At 35.1% G+C, this 25341-nt stretch overlaps 1 protein-coding gene across 3 annotated transcripts; it reads right to left on the reverse strand.

The window, feature by feature from the left end:
• On the reverse strand, positions 1–24071 carry LOC137944304 (beta-glucosidase 46-like). Of its 3 annotated transcripts, none has more exons than XM_068789950.1 (12): positions 23988–24071; positions 23822–23888; positions 16172–16230; positions 15220–15295; positions 15065–15139; positions 2596–2683; positions 2232–2484; positions 2030–2145; positions 1704–1959; positions 1312–1414; positions 1122–1230; positions 1–238 (listed from the first exon to the last, which is right to left on the reverse strand). In XM_068789950.1, the coding sequence occupies exons 2-12, from the start codon at positions 23871–23873 to the stop codon at positions 22–24; spliced, it is 1404 nt and encodes a 467-aa protein (XP_068646051.1). In that variant the 5' UTR covers positions 23874–23888; positions 23988–24071; the 3' UTR covers positions 1–21. The 3 variants fall into 3 exon arrangements, with proteins under 3 accessions (XP_068646051.1, XP_068646053.1, XP_068646052.1); XM_068789952.1 differs by having other exon boundaries at positions 1312–1382; positions 1702–1959; positions 23988–24046; XM_068789951.1 differs by having other exon boundaries at positions 16172–16225; positions 23811–23888; positions 23988–24046.
• Positions 24072–25341: the final 1270 nt, after the last annotated feature.

The following is a 25341-nucleotide window of genomic DNA, read 5'->3' on the forward strand; positions in this document are numbered from 1 at the left end:
TATCAAATTGCACGAGTGTCTTTACAGAGATTGCTTGTAGCCATGGTGGGTTTTATTTGCGATCACGGCGTTATGCTTCGCTATAAAATGTCTATACCAAGTTGCTGATAACTTTGGAGTCCTCTTCAATGTTGTGAAATCAACGTAATAAAGTCCAAATCTCTGTGTAAATCCAAATATCCATTCAAAGTTGTCCACCAAAGACCATACAAAATAACCCCTCACATCTACACCATTCCTGCTTCAAACATGGCATTCAAAATGGCGAACACAAAGGAAACAAATAAGAACATTAAAAAAATATATAAGAGGTTAAGGAATTAAACTCTACATTTTAATTTATTTATATATATATAAATATAGAGGGTTGAATCAATACGAAAAACCATTTGGTACAAAACATGCGAAACACTATCTTAGCCATCCTATCATGATCAACTGCTATCATTGCTGTTTGATCAACAACTATCGTAGATCGAACAACTGAGATAGCCGTTTCACACCAAATGACTTTTTGTATTGGATTAACTGTGTATATTGAGGGATGATCAAATACTAAAAGCCATTTGGAATCAAGTGAAACGGCTATCTCAGCCATACGATCATGATCAACGGCTATCGCAGCCGTCTGATCATGATCGGATGGCTGAGATAGTCCTTTCGCATGATTCACGCAATATGGCTTTTTGTATTTATTTATATGAAATGTCTCCTATGTTCTTGTATATATTCAATTTAAAAGAAAAAATATTTAATGTATTTCCTTGTTATCAACCAAACGTTTGCAATGTGTTTGTAGGTTGTATCTAAGGGAAATTCCTTTATTTTCCTAAGGGTCTATTTGGAACCCCTAGAAAAGAAAAGGAAAGAAAATTAGAATTTAAACATTATTATTCCCAAAAGTAGTAAGTGAAAATGAGATAATGATCAAATTATCATTTTCACTAACTATTTTTGGGAATAATAACGGTCAAATTCTCATTCTTTTCTTTTCCATAGGGTTCCAAACAAACCCTAAATGTTTCTCTAATGTCTCAAAAACTGTTTTTCTTCATGGAAGTAAAGAAGTACTGTCTAAAAGTTAAAATCCAGAAAAACTCTAAATTAATGTCCATCAATACCTGATTGCTGCTGCAAGGGAATTCAAGTAGCTACTCATATATTCCACCCTTTTAACATCATGGAGGTAGGATTCAGTGCTCTCATGGGGACTGTCGGCATCAGGGTATCCTACAAGAAACAAAATACGTATCATTGCGAAAGCAATGTACTTTTATGACAAATCTACAGCAAATTATGCAATTTCTTTACCGTTTTCTGCTACGAAAATGGCTGTTTTGTCATATCTCTCCTTTAAGTATGTCAATACCTTCTCCATGCCTTGTGGATAAACATAATACCATTCCATTCCTGTCTGAATGATCTCAAAACATCAGCTAATTGGAGTGTTAGTTACCCGTATTGATACATAACATTTTGCGTATTGGCCAATGATACGGTATCCATACATTTATCGGTTTGAATTTTAATATTTTTTTCACATATTTTCCCAATACCGATTCAATACATGACTGTATTATCTTATTTTATCAGTTTTTGGGTTCCTCTCCAATAGCCAATACTGCATCTATACCTCTGGATAATTCTATTAGTATTTCATAGATTCCCATTATTTGCTGGAAATAAGAGGTTGTGTTATGTACCGGTTCTCCTATGGGGACTCCATCTCTCGTCCCAGTTTGGCAGGCGAGACCTTCTGATCTTCTACTGCCCATTCCAGATTGACAAGCAGCATCAAGGCAGTCTTTAACATACAGACTCGTGTAGTGATTGATGCCAATGAAATCTGTTGCCTTGTCCAGTGTTTTCAGGTCTTTTCTTAGGAATGTTGGGAGGCTACAACCGATGAGCTCCTTCATCTTCTCCGGGTATTTCCCAAATATGATGGGATCAAGAAACCTGCAAAGGAGTTGTCGTTTAATCTCCAGAGAACTCGTAATCATGCTTGGTTTTCTCGACTTCTGCTCACCAATTTATCAAGAAAGCCCGTGCTCTTTCTGCTGCTGCAACGTCTCGAGAGCTGTTGCTGATGGGTTCAAACCAAATTGTATTCAGGACGATACCAATGGTACCTCCTTGATCTTTCTGAAACAAAATTCCAGTTACTGCTTTGAGGAGACATATCAAGTACCCATAGAACAAAATATGTTTGAACTAATCAAACTAGTCACCTTGTATTTAGTTCTGTAAATATGCACAGCGTGTGCATGGGAGAGAATCATATTGTGTGCAGCGATGAAGGGTTCTGTCTCAGAGTCGCCCTTTGTGCAGTTTCCGAAGGATTTGGAGCAACGAGAAGGTGGATAGATGCCTGTTCTGTAACCATGCATAACTGCTATGTTTGGTTCGTTAAAAGTCGCCCAATACTTCACCCGATCTCCAAAGGCTTTAAAGCAGATCTCTGCATAGTAGCCGAAGTCCTCTCTGGAGAGCCCACAGATTGAGAAATGTCATAAGAAGCGCAGAAATTATGTGTTAATCCTACAACCCAGAACTATTTTTCCAACAAGTTTTGAATAAGTTTGTTCGTCTTACTGGATCTCAGAACTAAGCCAGGAACCATAGCGTTCTTCCAGTTCTCGAGGAAAATCATAGTGACTGAGGGTCACGAAGGGCTGAATCGCTGCGGAGGATAATACAAAAGGATGACTTCATTTATTGGAAACGAAACCAGTTAAATGTGGTCGGCATCACATCCGAACAGCAATATTGTTTAGATGTCAAAATGGTAAATAGAGATGACAAGTTCATGCGTTATTTTAATATTTCTAAACCAGTGATTTATGTGAAAAATAGTAACTTTTCTATCCAAATTATTGATTTTTGTTGCTTCTTAAAATCACCGTCTTTTTTTTTTTATTATAAAAGCATAGTTTTTGAAAATCACTATTTTTTATCGTCAAAGCACTCCTTTTTAAAATCACCGTTTTTCATTGCAAATTCACAATTTTTTACTTCTGAAAAGTGACTACTATTGTCTATCTCTATTTTTATGAAAATCAGTGATTTTTTATGAGCAAATCAGTGATATTTAAGGACAAGTTTATCGGGAGGCACTTGCTTATCCTACCTCCGTATTTTAATGATAACAAAACTTAATAGCGTTAATAATTATAAATTTAACATTTCAGATGTTTTTCCTTCGTGAGACATAACTTTCAAGGTCTATACAAAAGAACTGGAAAATGTATCTGAAACCTCAAACTCAAAGAATGAAGAATGAAGACTTGAGGATTATAGTCATGTCAAGTAGGTAAAACTCAATAACTCTAGCCATGTAAAAAAAATAGTTGACATGACTTCAATTTGATGTATAACAAGATTTTTCGGAGCTTTAAGGGAAATACTTTTTAAAACATGTTTTTTCGATGCATATCAATGTTTTAAACATGTTAAAAACACTTAGGATCAATTTTATCATGCTTAGAAGCCTAGTTTATAAAATTGACAATTGGGATGATGGATCACATACTATTGGTAATGATCGATCATCTAGAATGCAAACTGACAAGTAGTATAAAGCATAATCGATCAACCAAGTTGGATTAATCGATCATCAAGAGTTGTGCTAGAATGAGCTATAAAGCATGGTCAATAATCTCCACAGATTGATCGATCATACCTAATCCAAGAATTAAAAAATATAAGGCTTAATCAATCCTACTTATTGTATTGATCGCTCAGATAGAACAATGACTTTAAGGGACATAAAACATGATTAATCAAACCTCTTATATTGATCGATCATACTTAGTTTTTCACAACTAAATCACTATATGATCGATCATTCAACTAGGATTAATCAATCAACTTCTATTTTTGAAGGTTTAAAATTGTATTGATCGATTATGTAATTGATTAACAAGCCTAATGACTCAAAAAATATATAGTTATTACACTTGATTGATCAATCATACCTTTCCATTGCTGAATCATTTTGTGTGTCAACTTTATGTAAATGGCTACAAAACAGCTAGTTTGGCAGAAACTCTTATAAATACCCTACCAAACATGCTTTAGACATTTGATTTAGCATTTAACTTGTAATTTTCAAGCATTCAATAACCACCTACTTGAAATCACTTTCAAACTCAGTTAACAAAGAATTTCTACTTTTGGGAAATCTTCATCATTGTGTCCTAGCTAATTCAAGCTCCTCTACACTCTTTGGTCTGTTGAAAGATTGGAGACTTGGATCTCTCTAGGAGACGATTGATTCTCCCTTATGTAAAATGTGTAAGTTTGCCTTTTGTTTGATGTATTTTTATCCTTTATTTTATAGATTTATCTAGAACTTGGAATCTAGATAGGAAGACGTGCTTGAGCTAGGAATTTTGTTGTACAATCGTAGGGGAGATTTGTAAAAATTGTGCATTGAGCATTATACGTGGCTTAAAAGAGAGCTAAAATATCTTTTATGTAATTTTCCAGCTAATATAGTTTATTAATAGAATTTCCCGTGCAAGGGTTCTTGGGCGGTGAATACCAATAGGGTAACATCGATAAGGAAAATTTTGTGTTCAAATCTTGTGGTGTGTACATGTTTATTTAATTATTGCTTTAATTTTCATCTGAGCACTAAGTTTTAAATTATAATATCTCAATTCATTCCCCTCTTTAGAAACCACCTGGGCCAACAATCGGTATTAGCGTATGCCATTATATTTTTGAAATCAAAATCTCACTTGATTTCATCATTTAGATTTCACAGCATTCTCAAGACAAATTTCTCATTCCCGAAGGACATTCAGCCAACCGTTTTCCAATGTTTAATGGAATGAACTATGGTTATTGAAAGGTAAAAATGATATTCGTCTGACAATCCATAGATGAGAATATCTGAAATTTGACCCAGAATGGGACATTTGAGCCACAAAAATTAGAAAATGGTCACTTGGTCTCAAAAGAATACAATGATTTAACTAGGAAAGATACACGCCAACTCAGGACAAACTCAAAGGCCATAAATTTGCTCTTATTTGCCTGAGGTACCAATGAGTTCAATAAGTCTCCACTTGTAAGACCTCTAAAGAAATTTATGAGAATTTGGAAGTGACCCATGAAGGAACTAAAAGTGTCAAGGACTTTTGGATTAGTTTACTCCTTGCCCAATATGATAAATTTAAAATGAAATTGGGTGAAACAATAGCTGACATGATCTCTAGGTCTACCCACATAATTGATGAGCTAAACATACTTACCTATATAGATGAAATCATAATCTCCTTAAGGTACTTTCCATATCATGAGAGATACGGAATATCGCCTTTTGCAAAAATGTGAACTTTAGGATAATGAGCTCATAAGAGCTACTTGGCATCCTCCTCATCTATGAGATGGAACCAAAAGAGAAGAATGAAGAGCAATAAAAAAAATATTGCTCTTAAACCCAAATCCAATGAAGAAGAAAACATCAAAAGATGTATAGAAAGAAGAAGAATTTTAGGAGATGTTAGAAGTTAAGATCGAAGTATAGTGGCATGATGTCAATTACCATTGATTTTTGTCCCTTTCTCTCCCTTCTAGGGGTAAAGGGTAATGATGTAATTATGATTCTTCTCATTATTATAAATACACATTGAGGGGAAGGATTAGGCATACCACTTTAACCTAATCCTCCTCCCTCGTTTCTCAATCTTGTTTTCTCTCTGCTCCTCTTGTTCTTCTTCTCCCTCACCACTTCATCTTCTCTCTCTCTCTCTCTCTCTCTCTCTCTTTCTTGTGCTGATTGTCTACATAATTATCATCGAATCTTAAATTAAACGTGGTATCAGAGCAATGGACTTAGAATCCTCACATCAAGATAAAAATTAAGAGATTTCATTGATCAAGCTTCACGTGGAGTTTCTTTTTGTTGATGAAGCAAAAACTGGCATTGCGCCAAGATAAGTTGTCTTTGTTGTTCTTCTTCTTCATGAGATTATTATTGATATTTCTTTATCCCTGAAAGATGATTAATGGACGAGTCTTTAATTCAAACTGGATAAGAAGTTGAATGAATATATTCCTTGCTTTGGAAGTGGTTCTTTCATAGTAGTTGCTTTCGGTTTTTCCTCCCCTTGCAAGATTGGTTTTGTTATTTCGCTCTTGCGTATTATGTTGATGTTTGTGATTGGTATTTGCATAAGGATCAAGATCTATTATCTCTGCTATTGGCATCCGCGCTTACTATGATCTAAGGTTGTTGTTCTATTGATTTTTTGAGTTATTAAATCGGTTATTTGTTGCTCCTCTTGTTGCTTCCTAAAGACCTCAAAAAGGACAATTTTTAGAGGGTGTCGAAAGGTTTTTTTTTAAAGGGTTTCTGGTGCTGGCAACGATTTTTGGCTTTCCATTGACTATATCATTCTCTTGGGAAACTTACCTAAAAGATTTGAGAAAAAAGGGGGAAGAATAGGCTGTGAATTAATCATGAAGTTGGTGCATGTTTATAGAAGAAAAGTTCCTTTCTTCAAGAGCTAGCTGAGAATTGTTTTTGTTTTTTTTGAAAGAGAGAGAGAAACCGAAGATGAAGTGGTGAGGGAGAAGAAGAACGAGAGGAGAAGAGAGAAAATGAGATTGAGAGAGGAGGGAGGAGGATTAGGTTAAAGTGATGTGCCAAATCCTCTTCCTTAATGTGTATTTATAATAATGAGAAGAACCATAATTACACTATTACCTTGTACCCTAAGAAGGGAGAGAGGGACAAAAATCAAAGTTAAATTACATCATGCCACTATACTTTGATCTTAACTTCTAACACTCCTAAAGCTGGGGGAGAGAAAATATCGTTTATACCAACTTGCTGCATATAGTGGTCTGAATCTTGGATGTGACTGATTTCATAAGAATGTCTGCTAATTGTCTTTGAGATGAGATTTGTCTGAGAGATAAAGATACCAACCTGAAAATTTTCTAGTATATAATGGCAATCTATCTCAATACGTTTTGTTCTCTCGTGAAAGACTAAATTTAAAGCAATATGAATGGTTGCTTGGTTGTCACAATATAATTCCATAGAGGCTCCTTTATAGAACCCCAATTCGGTGAGAAGAGATCTTATCCATATAAGTTCATTGACTAGAAGACCTTCAATTGCTAGGTGGTGCAAGTAAAAAAGAAGGTAAGTTTCCCTCTTTGGAAGATACCTGAGCTGGACTCTGGTTTGACACAAGATCTTTTATAGATTTGAATTGATTTAAGATAGTTTCCTAGTTGAGAAAGATTGGAAATCTTCTCTAATTGACCTGACTAGGATGTGATTATTATTTTATACCTGTTAAAGTGCATGATTAAATAGGATAGTAATTTACTTTCTATTCTCTCTCAGCTTAAGATCTCCTCGACTCATTTAAGTTCATGTATGAGAAAGGTATCAGATCTATCCTATATGAGACTATGTCCCATGCAATCAGTGAGCTTCTGTGGATATGATCCCTTCTCACTGTGTTGGGGTTCTATAAATGAGCATTTATGGAATTATATTAAAACAACCAGGTAACCATTCATATTGCTTCAAATCCAGTATTTCACGAAAGAATAAAACATATCGAGGTAGATTAATTTTTATACGGGAGAAATTTTTAGCTGGTATCTTATCTCTCAGACATGTCTCATCTCAAGGATACGTGGTAGACATTCTTAAAAAACCAATGACAACCAAGATTTAGAACACTATATACGGCAAGTTGGGTATCTATGATGTTTTCTCTCCCCCAACTTGAGAAGGAGTGTTAAAAGTTAAGATCGAAGTATAGTAGCTTATGTAATTTACCTTTGATTTTTGTCCCTTTCTCTCCCTTATTAGGGTAAAGGATAATGATGTAGTTATGGTTCTTCTCATTATTATAAATACGTATTGAGGATGAGGATTAGGCACATTTCTTTAACCTAATCCTCCTTCCTCCTCTCTCCATCTTGTTTTCCCTCTTCTCCTCTATCACAGTCTTCTCCTCTCGTTCTTCTTCTCCCTCACCACTTCATCTTTGGTTTCTTGTGCTGATTATCTATTTCATTATCATGGGATCGTAAATCCAATAGGAGAGGCCAATTCAAGGGTCAAAACGAAAAATCTATTAAAAAAATCTAATGTTTGTTATGAGTGTGGTAAAACAGGACATAGAAGAAACAAGTGCCCAAACTTAGAAGGTAGAACACCATCCTCAACCAAAGATTCCAAAAATATGAAGAAGAAAGTGTTGATCTCTACTTGGGATGCGAAGGAAGTTGAATCTAGTCACTCCAAAGCGAAGAGGGATGGGGTCTCATGGCCACAAAGAATGAAAATTTCATGACTTCGAAAGAGGTAAGCAATTCTGACTATGAGAATGAACTATAACTTTTATTTGAAAAATCCATTCATAGTCTAAATAAGTATAAAGAAAAATGCAATGCTCAAAGACATGAGATTGCCAAGCTCAAGTGTGAGTTTGATGCCTTGAAGGAAGCTAATGAGAGCCATGTGACAAATTCTTCAAGGCCAAAAAGTGTTATAGAAAGACTTTCTTGTGATTGATTGAGTTTTCGAAGAAATGCATTGAACTAGAACATCAACTGAAAACCTCATCTCACAAGAACACACCTAGGAGGAAAGTCAAAAAGAATAAAAATAAGCTAAAACAGAAATTCACTCCCATTCCTTGGGTCATTATGCCCATTTTTTCCAAATTAAGAATGCAAATGGCATCAAACAAAGGTGGGTTCTAAAAAACCCAATAGGACTGTGGAACATACGAATCCTTGGGCAAACAAACTTGGATGCCCAAATCAATTAGTGAAACAAATGTTTTCACAAAGTGACCCAATGGGATATCTAAGGGATGATCTTTTTTCGTGTTTGTAGGTGTATGTCTTTGACCCAAGGCACCAAATAAAGTATGGATTTTGGATAGTGGGTGTTCGATGCACATGACCGGTGATAAGAAGAAGTTTGTAGAACTTACACCAAAAGACGAAGGTCATGTTACATTTGGAGACAATAGTAAAGGTACCAACAAAGGAATTGGAAAAATAGGTACCTCCTACTCTTTCATATCAAATGTATATTTTATTGAATGATTGATGCATGATTCTTTTTAGATTATGACATAAGGGGGAGGAAGAAAGCCAAATTATGCTTAAAATTTAAAATTGTAAATTTGGTATGCTTAAATTTAGGAGGAGCTAATTCAAACTTGAAATTTATTTGTTTGATAGTTAATTGAAGTACCAAAGCATACAGGTCATGTTATTTTAGTTTTTTATATGTTAGATTTTGCCATCATAAAAAAGGGAAAGATTGTTAACCTAGAGTTGACTCTCACCCATATTTTGATAACAAAACTTAATAGTGCTAATAATTTCAACTTTAGTATTTCAAATGCTTTTCCTTCAAGTGAAATAATTTTCAAGGTCTTTGCAAATGAACCAGCAAATGCATCTCAAGACCTCAAATTCAAAGACATGCCAATTCATCTTGAATAAGCACCTACACGAAGAATGAAGACTTATAGACTAGAGTCAAGTCAAGTAGATAAAATTCAAAAACTCTAGACATGTAAGAACAATCAACTAACTTCAATGCAAGGGAAAAAATAGTTTTCGAAGCTTCATGGTAAATACTTTTCAAAACATATTTTTTATGCATATTGATGTTTTCAACTTGATAGAAAACCCTTAGGATCAATTTTATCATGCTTAGAAACTTAGTTCAGAAAACAAGCAATTGACATGATGGATCATACTACTGGTAATGATCGAACATCCAGAGTGAAAACTAGCAGGAAATATAAAACATGATTGATTAACCAAGTTGGATTGATAGATCATCCAGAGTTGTGCCAAAATGAGCTATAAAGCATGATAAATAAACTCCACAGGATTGATTGATCATACTTAGTCCAGACATTGAAAAATATAAGGTTTGATCGATCATACCTATTGTATTGATTGATCAGACCAAATCATGCCTTCTTGGGACATAAAGCATGATCAATTAAACCTCTTATATTGATCAATGATACTTAGTTTTTCAAAGCCAAAGCTTCACTGCATGATTGATTAATCGATTAGGATTGATCGATCATCTTATTTTTTTGAAGGCTTGACAGACTTTCTAGAACATATCATTTGGTCAACTCCCGGTCAGTCAGTCAATCTTCATTAGATGCCACTTTTCTTCGCTTCCAAGTGTTTGGCTTTATTTGAACTAGTCATCTAGTCATCTTTGGCAAAAAACTTCAAACATAGATTTTTTCTGTCTCATCTCATCCAATCGACATGACTTTCATCTGTCCACTTCTTACATGCCCCCTTTTCTCCAAGACTTTACGTGCTTGCTCATCCAGTCATTCATGTGTGTGACTTCTAATAGAGAATTTTTTTTCTCCAGTAGTTTGGTTGACTTTTAACCAGACGGTCAACTTTCATCATTATTATTGAAATTTTTCAAAGTGACACCCAGTTGATCAAACTCAGTGAAATGACTTTCTTTGTATTTTTTTCTTTTCTTCGTTTCTTTCTTTTTTCCAATCAAATATCCTAGTCTTGCCTGCGCTTTCTTTATTTGGCAAGACACAAATGTAGTGGGCTCCATAAGGTAGGATTCTGTGTTGTCAGCTCCATAAAAGAGTCTATGTGCCTCATTAGAGGGTTTGTGTCCCATTAGAGGATTTGTGCCCACATTTTAGGCCCATTATGTGTAAGCCTAGATGTGACTGGGGGGGGGGGGGGGGGGGGGGGGGTGTTGAGTGCAAAAAAGCTCCATATTGATAAATTAGAAGAAACGTTAACGAGTTATAAGTTTGATCAATAGGCCTCCTAAGTGGCTAGTCATTTTAGGATGAAATCGAGCTCAACCTGAAAGTCCAACATGGTATCTGTGTAGGTTGTGTATGTGGGTTAAAACCCAATTTGTACTCCCCAGGTTATTTATGTGTTATGGGTTTCATAAGGTAGGAGTTTGTGTGTTATGGGTTCCATTAATGAGTCTATGTGTCCCATTAGAGGCTTTGTGCCCATGTCTCACGCCCATAATGTGTAAGCTTGGATGTGAGGGAGAGTGTTGAGTGAAAAATGTTCCACATTAAAAAATTAGAAGAAAATTTAATGGGTTATAAGGCTAAGCAATAGGCCTTCTAAGTGGCTAGTCATTTTGTGATAGAACCGGGCTCAACCCAAAAACTCAACAAAGTTTACATTGCTTATTGTGCTAAGCTTTCTTGCTTGGTCAAATAGAGTTGCTAGGATGTCGAAGTAGTGTATTTTCCAGTATGAGTTGCTCGCTTCCTATTTGCATAGAACATTTAGTTGAGTCATGGTTAATTGAATGTATGTACTTGCAAAAAAAATCTCTAGGGTATTTTGTGGTTGCAACACATTCTTAATGTACTTCAATAATAACTTATGTTTGCTATCATCAAAATTATCTCTCCTTTTTTTTACCAGTGACAAACACTCATAAGAATATAAAATTAATAGTACAATGAGTGTATAGGTCATGAATGAATTTTGACAAACTCCCCCTGAGCCTATTGTTTGTCTTTTTATCTCGACTCCCTAAGTCCAATACTGTTTGTTTACTGCTTTTATGTGATCAATCGAAGAGTCTTACTTAGATTTCTACTCCCTCTTTATAAGCATTTTTATATGCTTAGTTCAGACCTTCTTCCCTTTTGACATCATCAAAATAGTAACAAGAACTATAAGTATGCTTCCCCTATCATCATGCTATGCTGTCTTTTCTATGTAGTTATTGGATTTTCCCCCCTTTCTATAGCTTGTACATCCTCATGTGTACATCTACGCCACTTTGACTCTTTTATACTCCCTTCTAGGGACATGCATGCAATCATTTAAAAGCAATTTCAAATCATACAACATTGAGAGCACATAAGCATTCATAAACATAATTCATGTACAATGTTAGTCGATGTATGTTACTTCTCATGAGGGATCTTGAGACCAACTATTATTTCTAAAGAAAGCCATCATTCACAACCCTCCTATCCTAACAATAAAATTACCTCAATTAAGAAAGTGAATTATCTCTTTTGTAAGCTAGAACCAACTCTGAGCTTCTATCTATTGCACTAAAGAGACTCATGTCTTGGTGCTCATATCATGTCATCATATCGGCAACTGCACATTTATCACATAGTTTCTCAAACAAAGAAAAAAACCAATTCACTTGCATACAAACAAAAATTTCACACAACATTCTCGTCAAAGACTTGCCGATAATATAAAAAAATATTCAGAGAGTTAAACATCTAGTACAAGATCTTTAGTGCATTCTCTAGATTATCAAACACAATATGGATTTCATAACATTTTAAATTCATAATATGGAGTTCATAACATTTTCTCTTACATCCTAGATTCTTCTTCTTCTTTCCTCTGGTCATACTCGGTGAACTACTTCAAATAGTTACTTTTCTGTCTCATCTTGTCCCAACTTCGATCGGTCGAATTTCTACAATGCTACTCTTTTCTAAGACTTCATACACTAGCATGTCGGGTGGTTCAAGCCTATGACTATTAACAACAAATTTTCTTTTTCCAATTGTTTAGTCGACTTTCAATCAAACGCAGCCTTCATCATGTTTCTATGTGTTGTTCGATTAATCAAACTCGATCAAATGACTTACGTTGCATTTTCCTCTTTTTTTGTGCCTCTATCGGCCTTCTTCTTTATTCTATATGGTTATAAAAGGGATGTTCACCTACATGCCTTAGTCTTGCTTTCTCTTTCATTATTTCGCCAAGACAAATGGATGGATTTACTTTGTTCAATTCTATGGGCTTGACTTGTTTGTTGTGTTGAACTTTCTTGCTCGGACAAATGGGGTTGCTAGGTGATTTGAAAATATACTTTCTAGCATGAGTAGCTTATTTCCCTTTTGCAAGGTCATTCAATCAAATCATGGTCTATCAAATGTATGTGCATGTAAAAATTTCCTTTGGTAGTTTTTTGAGCTATAAGGCATTCTTAATGTACATTATTAGTAACTTAAATATTTGTTATCATCAAAATGATCTCAATTGAAGTATTAAGACTAAAAATTATCCAATCAAGAAAAAAGGGCAAAAAAAATTTCCCATACTAGAAAGAGTTACCCTGGAAGAGCCCATTCCCAAGTTTGATTAATAGGGTAAAAAGCAAAGAGAAAAGTCAAAGGGTGTCAAATAGACATATGTGGCGAAGACCGCAATGGAGCTAATGGTCACTATACTTTTGTTTGCTCTATAAAAAAATTGAGCTAAAGGAGGTGAAGCAAGTTTGGATAGCGAAGGATATTCTATACCGGATCTCAAATCTGAGATTTCTTGAAGAGCCAAAACTGGATGCATTTCAAAGAACCAAGTATTTGTGCCTCTCAATTTGGAATATATTGTCTTTACTTAGTTTTCTTTATAATGTGCTTTGCCTGATCTTATTTTCAAATCATATTGCATTGAGTTCAAAGGCTTTTGTTGTGAGTTTTTCATATTGGACTCCAATCAAAAGCAATTTCACATAATTTAAACACCAATTTAGGAGGGTTTTGAGTCTCATTGTACTCATATTTTGAAATAATTTATTTGAGATTAAATTGAGCTATTATTTTTTTGGTAGAATCGCCTAAGATTGGGTATATTTTCTTGTGCTAGTTATTGTAACATCTACCTAATTTAAGAGGCTTTGTGCTTGATTCTGTAGCAAGTTATCCTTGTTGAGTTGTAAACCAATCAAGACTTGGACAAGCTTATTGTTAGCTACTAGTGAGAATCTCTAATACAAGACTAGGTGCATGTACCTAGTTAGTGTTAGCTATAAATCCCTAGTGTTGGGCAAGTTTTATAATACACACCTTTGAAGTTTGCTATTGTAAACATTGTTTGGCAGTGTTGAATTTAGGATCTCTTCACTAATATCTCGAGCAAGGGGAGAGAGAAAGAAAAAAGGGAAAAAGAAAAGGGAACTCTCGGGTAGAGAGAAGAGAAGGAAGAAAAAAGAAGGTAGACGTCAAGGCAAGAGAGAAGAGTTTTACACGAGAGTGAGAGAAGATGAGAGTTTGATTGAATGCTACAACCAAGACCCCCTATTTATAATATTTCCGTTACATAATTAGGAAAACTGGGATCCCTAATTCCTTAATAACATCAATCATGATTCACCAAATTACATCAATTAAAGGAAGATATATCAATTATATAAATCAAAGAAGATCTTCAAATCTTTCCTGCTCATGTTGGTAAGGATACCAGCTTGTGGTATCTTTGTGGGTCCCACTTGATCGTCAAATATTTCGACTCATTCCGGCTCATGTGATGATTCCTCTTGGCTCACGTCCTCATGGTGGGTCCCACATTGTAACAAGCAACTAATTTAGTGAATTCAACTCTATAGTGAAAACACCTTAGGAATGGACTTAGCAACCTAATTTTAGGTTGTGAACCACTATAAATTCATTGTGTTGAGTGTAGTTATCTGATTATTGCATGACTTGCTTGATTTGACTGTTTGAGAGTCTATATTTAGCCAATAAAATTTAATAAACCTAGTCACCCCTCCCTAGGTTTATCCTTGCAGGGCCTAACAAATCCTATGATTTGTTATGGGGACCATCAAACAAAGGATTATCATATACAATTGTGGCACTTTTGAATTCTCTTATTTGAATTGGATAGGGGATCCTTAATACTCATAGATTTGATAGCAGTTATCTATTTTCCTTAGTTGGAGTTTTTCTATTGGAAGAGTAGAGAGCATAGAGCAGTTGCTAGCATTACCTAATGGAATATGAGCAAGGGTATTAGGGTACATTCAAGCTGGTGTTTACTCTTTTAGTCTTGTTATTTTACTTTCTCTTACCCTCTCAAGTTTCACCTCGAGCTTTCTCTCTTCACTTCTTCTTCTATTTCTTCTTCTTCCTCATTCTTCTTCTCTAAATCTCAAGAACTATGAATTAAGGCCTTGAATTTGTTCTTTTGATATCTGTTGGCTTACTACTATTACAATTAGAATTGAACCTTAACAAGTTCTAGAGGATTTGAAGAATAGTACCTTTTAGTAGAAGAGCATCGATTAAATTGTTGTAGTAGTTGATACCTGCTGGATTTATTTCTCCAAATTTACCCTCTGTGTACCGTAGAATTGATTACGCTTAAGTGAAGTGAAGTGAGAAAATATGTTAGCATCAAAGTTTCTTGAATACTCACGAGGTAGGATTCTGGCCCATGAAATGGAAAATCGATAGCTGTTCACTCCAAGCTCCTCCATCAAGTCGACATCTTCCTGTTTTTCCATAACTAACCATCATTATGTCTTCCATCACATGAAAAATTGCTTAATCATGTGGCAAGAATCAAGTAAATAAAGACAACTATTGAACTCCTTGCTTCTTTAGATTGTGTTTTAAAATTGGGTTGCATGTTCATTGTGTTACTATATTAATGTTTCCCCTCCTCACCTAAGAGCTAGGAGTGGTCAAAGGCACCCTAGTGTAGGCCAACGAGGGTACAGTTGTGGGGGCATTACTACTTGTGACCATGTGATCTAAACCATCAATCTAAAGATCCAAAATATAAATTATAAGATATTTTGAAAAGCCCTACCTTTTTTTTTCATTTTTCTCTAATTAGATCTTATAATCATGATTTTTAGGTAAATTTTGTATTTCACTGGGTCAGGTATGGTCTAGTTCAGACTCGCCTCTTCTGTTTTGGGTAAGTTCCTTGTTTCTCATCCTAATCCAACTTTGAGTTCCGAATGACCTTGTTAGATATCTAACAAATCTAACCCAAGTTTTAAAAAATCGACAAGTCCTCAGAGTCAGAATCGAAAAACCTTGCTTCTACCACATTGTTGAACCAAAAGAAAATAGTGCTCTTACATAGAGTATATGAGTGGGGTTGAATGCGTTTTACAAGATAAATGTTTTATGTTACTTTAAATTAAGTTACATTGTCCAAGTCTACTTGTTAAAATAATTAAAATTTTAAAATTTTATTTTTCAAAAATAAATGTTAACCTAAGTGCGTGCAAGTTGCGACAATAACGGAATCGAAGGATGAAAGAAGCCTTTATGTAGGTGACATAGTATAACAAGGAGTGACATGAAGAAATGCATAAGCATATATCATTTCCAAGAAAGCATTCAAGGGATGTTACCAAATATCGATGATACTGATCAACCGCAACATCACCATTGCTACCATCCAAAATCTTCCCTGTAACATGATAGCATACAAATAAAAAGGGTATGTTTGTAATTAATTTCATAAGTAGAAAGGTAGATTAATGAAAATGAAAGGGAGTTTCAGTTATGGGACATATTTATAATATTTGTCAAGCTTGAAGGGTATACTAGGAAGAGTGAGAGTTGCTTAGAAGTAGGTTGTTTCTTTGTGGGAGTTATTTAGAAGTATGAGTAGGAAGTTGCACCCTATTGCTCCTTTCTAGTTTCCTAGTTTGGAGAATTTCTACTTTAACTATGATTAGGTTGGGATTCTTTTTCAATTCCAATTATGTTATTATTAGCATCTATAAATAGAAAAGGTCGGGGAAGGCAGAACATCCTTGTTGAATTAGTATGAGTGGCATCCATTGTAATTAAGTGAATGAGTGGTATAAGTTATAATTATGGGAGATTTCAAGTTCCTTTTCTTTTATTCGTGTACTAGAGTTTATACCCTAGAAATATAAATAAGAAGCTGAGGAGGAGGGCAAACATGACTCATCATCTCAAGTCTTCTTTCGCCCTTTCTCTTGCCTCACGTGCCTAGTCTCTCCTTCCTAAACTTTGTTATCTTCTTTCTCCTTCTTTCTTCTTCTTCTTATCTTAAACCCTATTTACTCTAAGCATGACACCTTAAAATCTAATATGATATTAGAGTAGGGATTCTAGGATTTTCAAATAAAGTTGCTCCAAAAGTGTTAAAAGTGTGTAAAGGAAAAGTTTTTTCTGCCATTGAAGGAAGCAAGGTACTTAATTTTTTAAATTACAATAAGGTTCTAAATCAGATAAGTGCTTCTTAGTCATTGGGATTCATTTTAATTCAGCCAAAAGTCTTAAGCATCCCAGTTGTGTTTTAATTTCAGTTGCATGATTTGGTGAAAATCGAGTCCTTTCGTAGTCATACATGGCTGAATTTCCTTTTTTTTTTTGTAAGTAATCATATCTATGTTGTTTAGCCATGAATATGATGCCAAAACGTCGTGTTTTGAATTTCGAAAACTCCCTCATATTTCAAGATTAAATATCCTCTTGTTGAATGATAAGTTTAACTTTTCAAATCAATGAATAGGGTTATGGACTTAGTTCAAACCCTCCCCCTTCACCTATATTTATATATGCTAAAAGTAACAATATTAAAATTATATCCTTCACTATAGTAAGAGTGAAGAAGAAACCAAAACATAAACTAATTATATCAATGATACTCTAACTTATTCATATCTTCCAACACTCCCCCTCAAACTGGGAGGTAATGACAGTGATCCTAGCTTGAAACAAATAATATAGATGTAGTAATAATCTCCTCTATCACGGTGTCCCAAGAATAAGTACGAAATCAGGCACAAACTCTCAAATGGCCAAAATAGGTGAAAAAAATAAGTCGAAACCAACCTCAAATGATTCCAAATAAATATAGTGATAATAATCACTAAAGTGGGTAATGCGTGTCATTCGACGATAAAAAAACCCAAGGGTACCAATAAAAAGACTCAATGGACTTAAAAACACCCATATATATATATAAAGAATCAACCAAAGCAACGCACCACAAGGGTTAGTCAAAGGGGATATACCAGAGTCAAATAAAGTAGGGTAGGAGAAAGGCTGCCAAATAATAAGAGGGTTATGGGTTAAGGAAAATAAGATGAAGAAGTCAGGGTCATCATGTGCTTTATTTTTCTAAGTAATTCTAATTCTTCATCATATGAACCAATGCCGACAAGAGTGAGCAAATAATGAACCCAAGGTAAGCAACCGGGGAGTTCATCTCCAATAATAAATTTTCAATCAAAGAGACACAATAGCAATTGTGGGACATAAAAAATATATAGTTACATAGCAATGGATAACCGGCAAATAATGAAAATCCCTAAGAGTAATAAGGACACATGAAATAATTTGCAGTTAGTCCATCATTGAATAAGGAAGTTGTGCACCAAGTAATAAGTTGAGGATAATCCAAGGTAATAATTCATCCGAAGTCAAGGGACAGGGCCAAGGATGAATGTGCCCGAGTTAAAAGACTGAGTTGCAGTGAGTCAATTTCAAACCAATATAGTCAAGTCGATAGCCGATTTTCTAGAGGAATCGGTATAGTACTCGAGACTGGGACTGGTATACCAGAGGCAGAAAGAAAGTCGCCCCAAGTTAGGCTAACTGGTGAATCTGAGTTGACCCGGTCTGAGTCAGAACTCGTTGGTACTGAGTCAATTCGAGTTAAGCTGAGCAGAGTCAACAACAAAGTACAATTATAAGACTAGTATGCATGGTTTATTTCATACCAGCTCGGGATGTCATGGAAAGTTGTGATGAACTAGCTCAGCAACTCGGGATAAACTAGCTCAACACTTCCAGAAATAAACCAACTGAAATAAAATAGCTGTCAGCCAGATCAATAAGCCGAAGATACAATAATAAGCTTGGATTAATGGCAGTAAGCTAGATTAGGATCAGTATAACTTTTGCAAAGAAACTCGAATTAATAGCAGTAAGATCTTTTGAAGATAGCAACATGATGAGATCAGGGTCAGTAAACTCGGATTAATATGAAGAAGAGATCTTCCGCAAAGATAGCAGTGAGCCGAAGATGCATCTTTAAGCTGAAGATGAGGCGACAAATCAGTGTATAACTTTTGAAGATAAACTTTCAGCAAGTTATACGTGATACCAGCTCGAGATTTAATGGAAAGCTGAGACGAACCAATTCAGCAACTCCAGAAATAAAACAACTGGTAGAGTGAGGATAGACAGAAAGCTTCTCTTCTTGGAAATACAATCTGGCTACTAAAAATAACAACAAATGACAGTAGTAATTAACTCGAATGGAGATTAATCGACAGTAATTCGGATGACTTGAGAGATCAACTCAGAATGGGCAGTAGGAATAAGCCAAGCAGATAGAGCTTCCGTTCAGGATAACAACAACAAAGATATGTTGAAGCTCAGCAATTTGTTGCCAATCTGTGATTAATGCTGGTTCAAGAAATAAACCAAACACTAGCAAAGACGAAGTTGTCTCTGCTGCTAGAAAGACTTCTGAGATACCAAACAAAGCAATCCAAATCTTCCGATATAAGGAATGAAATAAGAAGAAATTAATCCACCAATTCGATAACCCACAGAGAGATAGCTGGACTCACTGAATTACCATTGACTCGCTGAAATCCGGGAGTACAGCAATGTACCGAGTCACAGAAAATATGAAATCTACTAAGATTGATGAGATATCAGGCTGGATGAAGATTAATGAGCTGGCTGGATCATTGACGAGAAGTAAGCGATCCTTTCCTAATATCTGATACATTAATAGGCCAGAGAGCAACTTGTATGAGATTGATGGCAATTTTTTGGCCAAGATTGATGGCAGCTTGACATTAATAGGGACTTCCAAGATAGCAACTTTAATCTCACAAGGGGACGTCCAATGCAAATGAAGAAAATTTGCTTTGTTGTTGTTGTAATCTCGGCAAGTGGAGTAGACACTTTAGCAGTCTAGCATCTGTCTCTTACTCTACTTCTACCCAACAACGAAGAAGACGAAGACAGACATATTCCCTTTGCTTGAAATCAACATTAATAGAGTCAACTAAGGAACAAGAGATTCAAGACCCTTTGATCCAGGAACAAGAAACCTATCAGCCTCTGGTCAACGCCAACTCAATCTTCACAGGACATACCAACCTTGAGAACAACTGTCTGAGCCAAATCTAGAACCGGAAGCGGTTGAACGAGACACAACTGTCTCAACTCAGCAGCAAAGACAGTAAAGAACGATCAAAGATAGCATACCATCAACAGCAAGGCAGCAACGACAGCAAATACACTTCTATTCAGCAATCTTTGAGCATGTCAAAGAGACATGAGATGCTGTTGCAAAGAAAAAAAACGAGTATGGATAACATATCCAATTCATCATCAACAATTCGGTAGCAGCAGAGGAGACTGGGTTTCTTAAACTCGGTAGTAGGATTTTAGAACCACTTTCCAACCACATAAGCAGTTAGATAAGCAACGTGAAAGACAGCCATACGAGAACACCTTTCCTAGTTTCTAAATCCTAACACGAACAAGTCTCACAAGTAGTACGCCGTGAAAGACAACAACCAGAAATAATATCAAATCTCAAGCAACATATTCTCAACATAAGGCACGATAGAGAAGAAAAGAACCAATCTATTCAGAGAGAATACAACACCACTCTTCAATTAGTTCTATGCAGTCTTACCGTAAGTTGAACACATAAAAAAAAACTTGGAGTTTTGAAAATTAATCACTTCTCTAGTACCATGTTGATTTTCAGGTCTCCATAGATTATTACATCATGGGTAAAGAAGAGAAGGAAAAATAAGAGAGAAGAAGAGAAAGAATAGGGTTATGAACTTAGTCCAAACCTCCCCCTTAAGTTATATTTATAGATGTTAAAAGTAACAATATTATAATTATACCTTTTACCCTAGTAAGAGTGAAGAAGAGACAAAAAATATAAACTAATTACAAAAATGACAATCCAACTTATTCATATCTTCCAACATAAGTTAATTGTTGAAGGAAGTAGTTTGCTTAAGTCAACCTTCAATCCCACCTTAAAGATGTGTTTCTTTGTGAATTAATTATCAATTTTAGCATTGAATCAATGCTTAATTGTTGGAATTGATTTATCTCAAGTTCAAATTCAAATTTTGTGTGTTTTGGTTCATACATGAATTCATATTTTTTATAGAGTTGTTCTTCATCTTTTCTGCCATAATCTGTGAATTCGTGTTGATTCTAGTTCTGAAATTGTGTTTGCCTTGCTAATCTTTTGAGTTAATTACAAAATAAAGTGTTTGTAATTGATCTAACATGACAAAAATCTCGAGTAATTCTTCTTCTTCATCATCATATGTTGATTTCAGTGTTAATTTATAGGGATAACACATAAACACAAAAGACATCAAGAGAATGAGAGAAGAGGAACTCTAGTTATTGGGAGAAAGGAGAGAAGAAACCAAGGGAGAGAAAGAAGAGGAAAGGAGAGAGGTGTATGCATGAATTTGATCTAAGAGGAAGAGGCTTGAATAGGGTTATGAATTTTTTCTAACCCTACCCCTAAAGCTTTATGTATAAATGCTAGAAGTACGAATATTACAAGTATACCCTTCACCCTAGGTAAGAGTGAAGAAGAAAAAAAAATCATAAACTAATTATATCAATGACACTCCAACTTATTCATATATTCCAACACTCCCCTCAAGCTGAGAGGTAATGACACTGATCCTAGATCGAAACAAATAAAATAGATGTAATAATAATCTTCTCCATCACTGTGTCCCAAGGATAAGTACGAAATCGGACAAATGCTCTCAAAAGGTAGAAATGGGTGATAAAACATAATTCAAAACCAACCTCAAAGGATTTTGAACAAAAATAGTGATAATACAATGTTTGTCATTCACCATACGGCAACAAAAAACCCAACGGTACCAATAAAAAATATCAATTAACTTAAAAACACTCATATATAAAAAGGACCTACTGTAGCAACGCGCCAAAAAAGGGTTGGCCTAAACCCTAAACGAGAGTCAAATAAAGGATGATAGGAGAAATGATGTCAAATAATTAAAGGGTAATGAGGAATCAATAGGAAGATAAGATGTAAAAGTTGGGGCCATCATGTGCTTTATTTTCTGAAGTAATTCAAATTCTTCATCATATGAACCAATTTCGACAATAGTCAACAAATAATGAAACCAAGGCAAGCAATCGAGGAGTTCTTCTTCAATAATGATGTTTCAATCAAAGAGACACAATAGCAACTATGGTAATAAGCCAATGCCCAAATAACACATACCAAATATGTTTCTTATATAGCAATAAATAACCTGTAATTAGTAAAAGTCCTTAAAAATAATAAGGACACGAGAAATAATCTGTAACAAATCCATCCTTGAATAAGGAAGATGCATACCAAATAATAAACTGGAACCAAGTAATAAGCTGCCAATAAGTTGAACCAAATGCTATTAATCTTCTCAAAAAGAATAATTGAACTAAGTGTTGCTGATTCCAAGAGCAACTGCAATGTCTTCTAAAAAACAGAGAAGAGTGAATAAAACAATAATGGATATTGCTTCCACGCTTATTGCATTAGTGATTAATAAAAAAAACACCAAACCGAGAGCTAGCCATATTAAACCAACTAATTAGTAGCCAATGACATAAGTATCCTGTTTCTGAATATAGTCCACGCTTATAGATGTAATTAAAGAATGAAACTAATTCTGAAAGGCAAGATAAAAAACCGAAGGCAAACCCTCTCACGACTTTCCTCCATAGCTGGCACAACCACCACCTTTTTCTCCACCTACCACCTATGGAAACCACCCTCCTAACCCTTACATTTGTCCATCTCCCTTCACCCAACAAACTACCCTTGCCTATTACACACAGTTTATCCCATAGTTTATTACGCAACCATTCACATGTGTTTAAATCATCACCATTTGATGACACCCACCAGCACTCCTTTGCTTGACTTGATTTTTTCCCCTTTTAAAATTGGATGGAGACCTAAAAATTATTTTTGAGGAAAACGAAAGCATGTTCCCACGTCCATTGGAGAAGATGAAAGATATGGCTATGACTTATATGAGGAAATTAACTCACCATCCGACGAAATTGCCCAATTAAAGAGTTCTCAATGGTTGCTCTTTCCAATCCCTTGTGTTGAGAATGACGAACAAGAACACAAAATCCATCTTGTAGGTGACCTCCAACCCCAAGTTGAATGCTTTGTCATCAGTGTGAAGGTAGAGCCCATACAATCCTTCAATCTGCAAGTCTTTCTATTCTCTACAACAAGTACATGCCTCACTTGAGTTACTATGCAAGAAGTCACTTCATTTCCATTTTTGTTGGCCTCTAACTCGATTATCAATTTATCCTCCATTGGAAGCGGATATCAATCGAAGCCCAAGATCGTGGGACAATAGATAATACAAAAAGCCATGCTTGAAGCCGAACCTGAAGGACAAGTTCTTGCAGGGGGTACAATAGTAGCACAACAAAAATAAGTGTATACTTGTTGGTATTTTTATTGTAGAAGGGTAGATTACTAGAAATGGAAAGGAGCTTCGGCTATGAGACATATTTGAACTGTTTGTCAAGCTTGAAGGGTAGAATAGAAAGAGTTAGAGTTGCTTAGAAGTAGGACATTTTTTTTGTAGTTGTTTAGAAGTAGGAAGTTTCTCTAAAGTAGGAAGTAGCTCCCCAGTAATTTTTTATTAATCTTTTGGTTTGATTAAGCCTAGTAGTTTCTAATTTGAGAGAGTTCCTAGTTTGATTAGGCTTAGATTAAGAGTTTCTCATCTATTCAAATGATTGTAATTATTATCATCCATAAATAGAGAAGGCAGAGCAAGAGGGAACACACATCCTCCTCAAACCTATTTTATTTGTATTTTACAGCTTTCTTAGTAATATAATTAGTTATATTTTAAATCTTCCAATGAAGTTGGTAAGATAACACAAATACTCCATTACTATCATCTCCTAAATCTTGATAAGAAGAGAGAATGGTTGCTGAATTAAAACTTTATCTTTACCAGGCTGATGAGAAAAAACATCCCAATTGTTCAGACCTTTCCCATCTTCCATAAATCCCCCTTCAACCTAAGAAAAGCAACAGAAGAGAGGTAAATATTGCAGCAAAAGTTTACAGTATTGCAGCTGATTTTACAAGTATAGATGAGCAAGAAAGCAGGAGCTGACCTGATAAGCTGAAGAGGCAGTCCCAAAGAGGAAATTGTCCGGGAACTGGAAAGAACAACTTCCCGTCCTCGGGAGGGAGACTAAAATGGATGAGAGGAGGAGCTGAAAAAGAGGGGAAAGAGACAGCAACTGCCTGGTGAGTTCGACGGTCATGGCTGGTTATCGCCGATCAGTTCCCGTCTTAATTAAATTTAGAGACGAGAAGACTCCTCTGTAACAGAGGGCCATGGACGAACGAGCTTTTCTTTTATAAAATTGCAGCTGCTAACCTGCTAGTGCACGTTCTGTTGGGGCGAGAAGCTCGTGAGTCCGTCGTCGACGTTGAATTTGGCTTCTTTTTCTTTGAGGCGGGTCAAAATTTTCAACCAGTTGATTGGGTTGAACCTATATTGAAGTAACCCATTCATTAAATGGGTGTAAGTAGGGGTGGCATCGAGCCGAGCCGAGCCCGAACTTGCCTATGTTCGAGCCGAGCTTCGAACCGAGCCTCGTCTCGAGCCTAAAATTGTTATCGAGCTCGAGCCCAAAAATCTTAACCAAGTTCAAGCCGAGCTCCGAGCCGAACTGGAGCCTCAACATACATTTAAAAATTTTTAAAAAATATATATCAAATTAATTATATATAAAATTATACATACATTTTACATAAAATTGGACATGACCTCTACAAAAAATTAAGCATAACCTATATATATAATACATGTATAAGATTGAGGCATAACCTCTTCTTAAAATTGAGTATAATTTATATATATAATATTTGTATAAAATTTGGTATGACCTCTACTTAAAATTGGACATAATACCTGCATAAACACTCCATAAATACTCCATAAACACTCCATAAAAGTATTTATACATTCCATAAACACTTCATACAATAGTCTAAACACTTCATATACTGTATAATATTATAAATAAACTTCATACAATAATCAAACACAACAAAATTAAATGAAATATCACTATCAATTTACAATCACCCAAATAAAAACTATAAATCTATTATAAAATTACAAACTATAATTGTTTCTCTTAATACTAGAAAATAATATACATCCTTGCATGAGCAAAATCTCCACCTACGACAAAAACAAAAAAATAAAATTAGTTATTGTCAGATAAAAAAATACTCTTCCATTACTAGTTACTTAATATCGTTAAAAATATTAAAATTACCATGATGAGAGAAACATGAAAAATCATGTAGCTGGTAGCATTATCTCTACACTCTTCTTCTCAGGCTGTAATCATAAAACAAAATTTTAATAAATAAAACTAAAAAATATACTAAAAAATATCATAATAAAGAATTGATCAAAGAAATTCACCTTTTGATTTTTCTTTACACCGT

This window comes from Aristolochia californica, unplaced genomic scaffold, assembly GCF_029961685.1.
Source record: "Aristolochia californica isolate CCGP_79_NKW_82.1479 unplaced genomic scaffold, dmAriCali1.0.hap1 SCAF_11, whole genome shotgun sequence".
In the NCBI taxonomy this organism is placed as follows: Eukaryota; Viridiplantae; Streptophyta; class Magnoliopsida; order Piperales; family Aristolochiaceae; genus Aristolochia; species Aristolochia californica.

What these genes read in the sequence shown, in the direction of transcription:
- LOC137944304 (XM_068789951.1), bottom strand. Translation starts at nt 23,873, where the DNA reads ATGGAAGATGGGAAAGGTCTGAACAATTGGGATGTTTTTTCTCATCAG. An exon ending in TTTACAGAACTAAATACAAG is followed by an intron (nt 2,146 to 2,231) that starts GTGACTAGTTTG and finishes ATTTTGTTTCAG; the next exon opens with AAAGATCAAGGAGGTACCAT. An exon ending in CATTTTCGTAGCAGAAAACG is followed by an intron (nt 1,231 to 1,311) that starts GTAAAGAAATTG and finishes TGTTTCTTGTAG; the next exon opens with GATACCCTGATGCCGACAGT.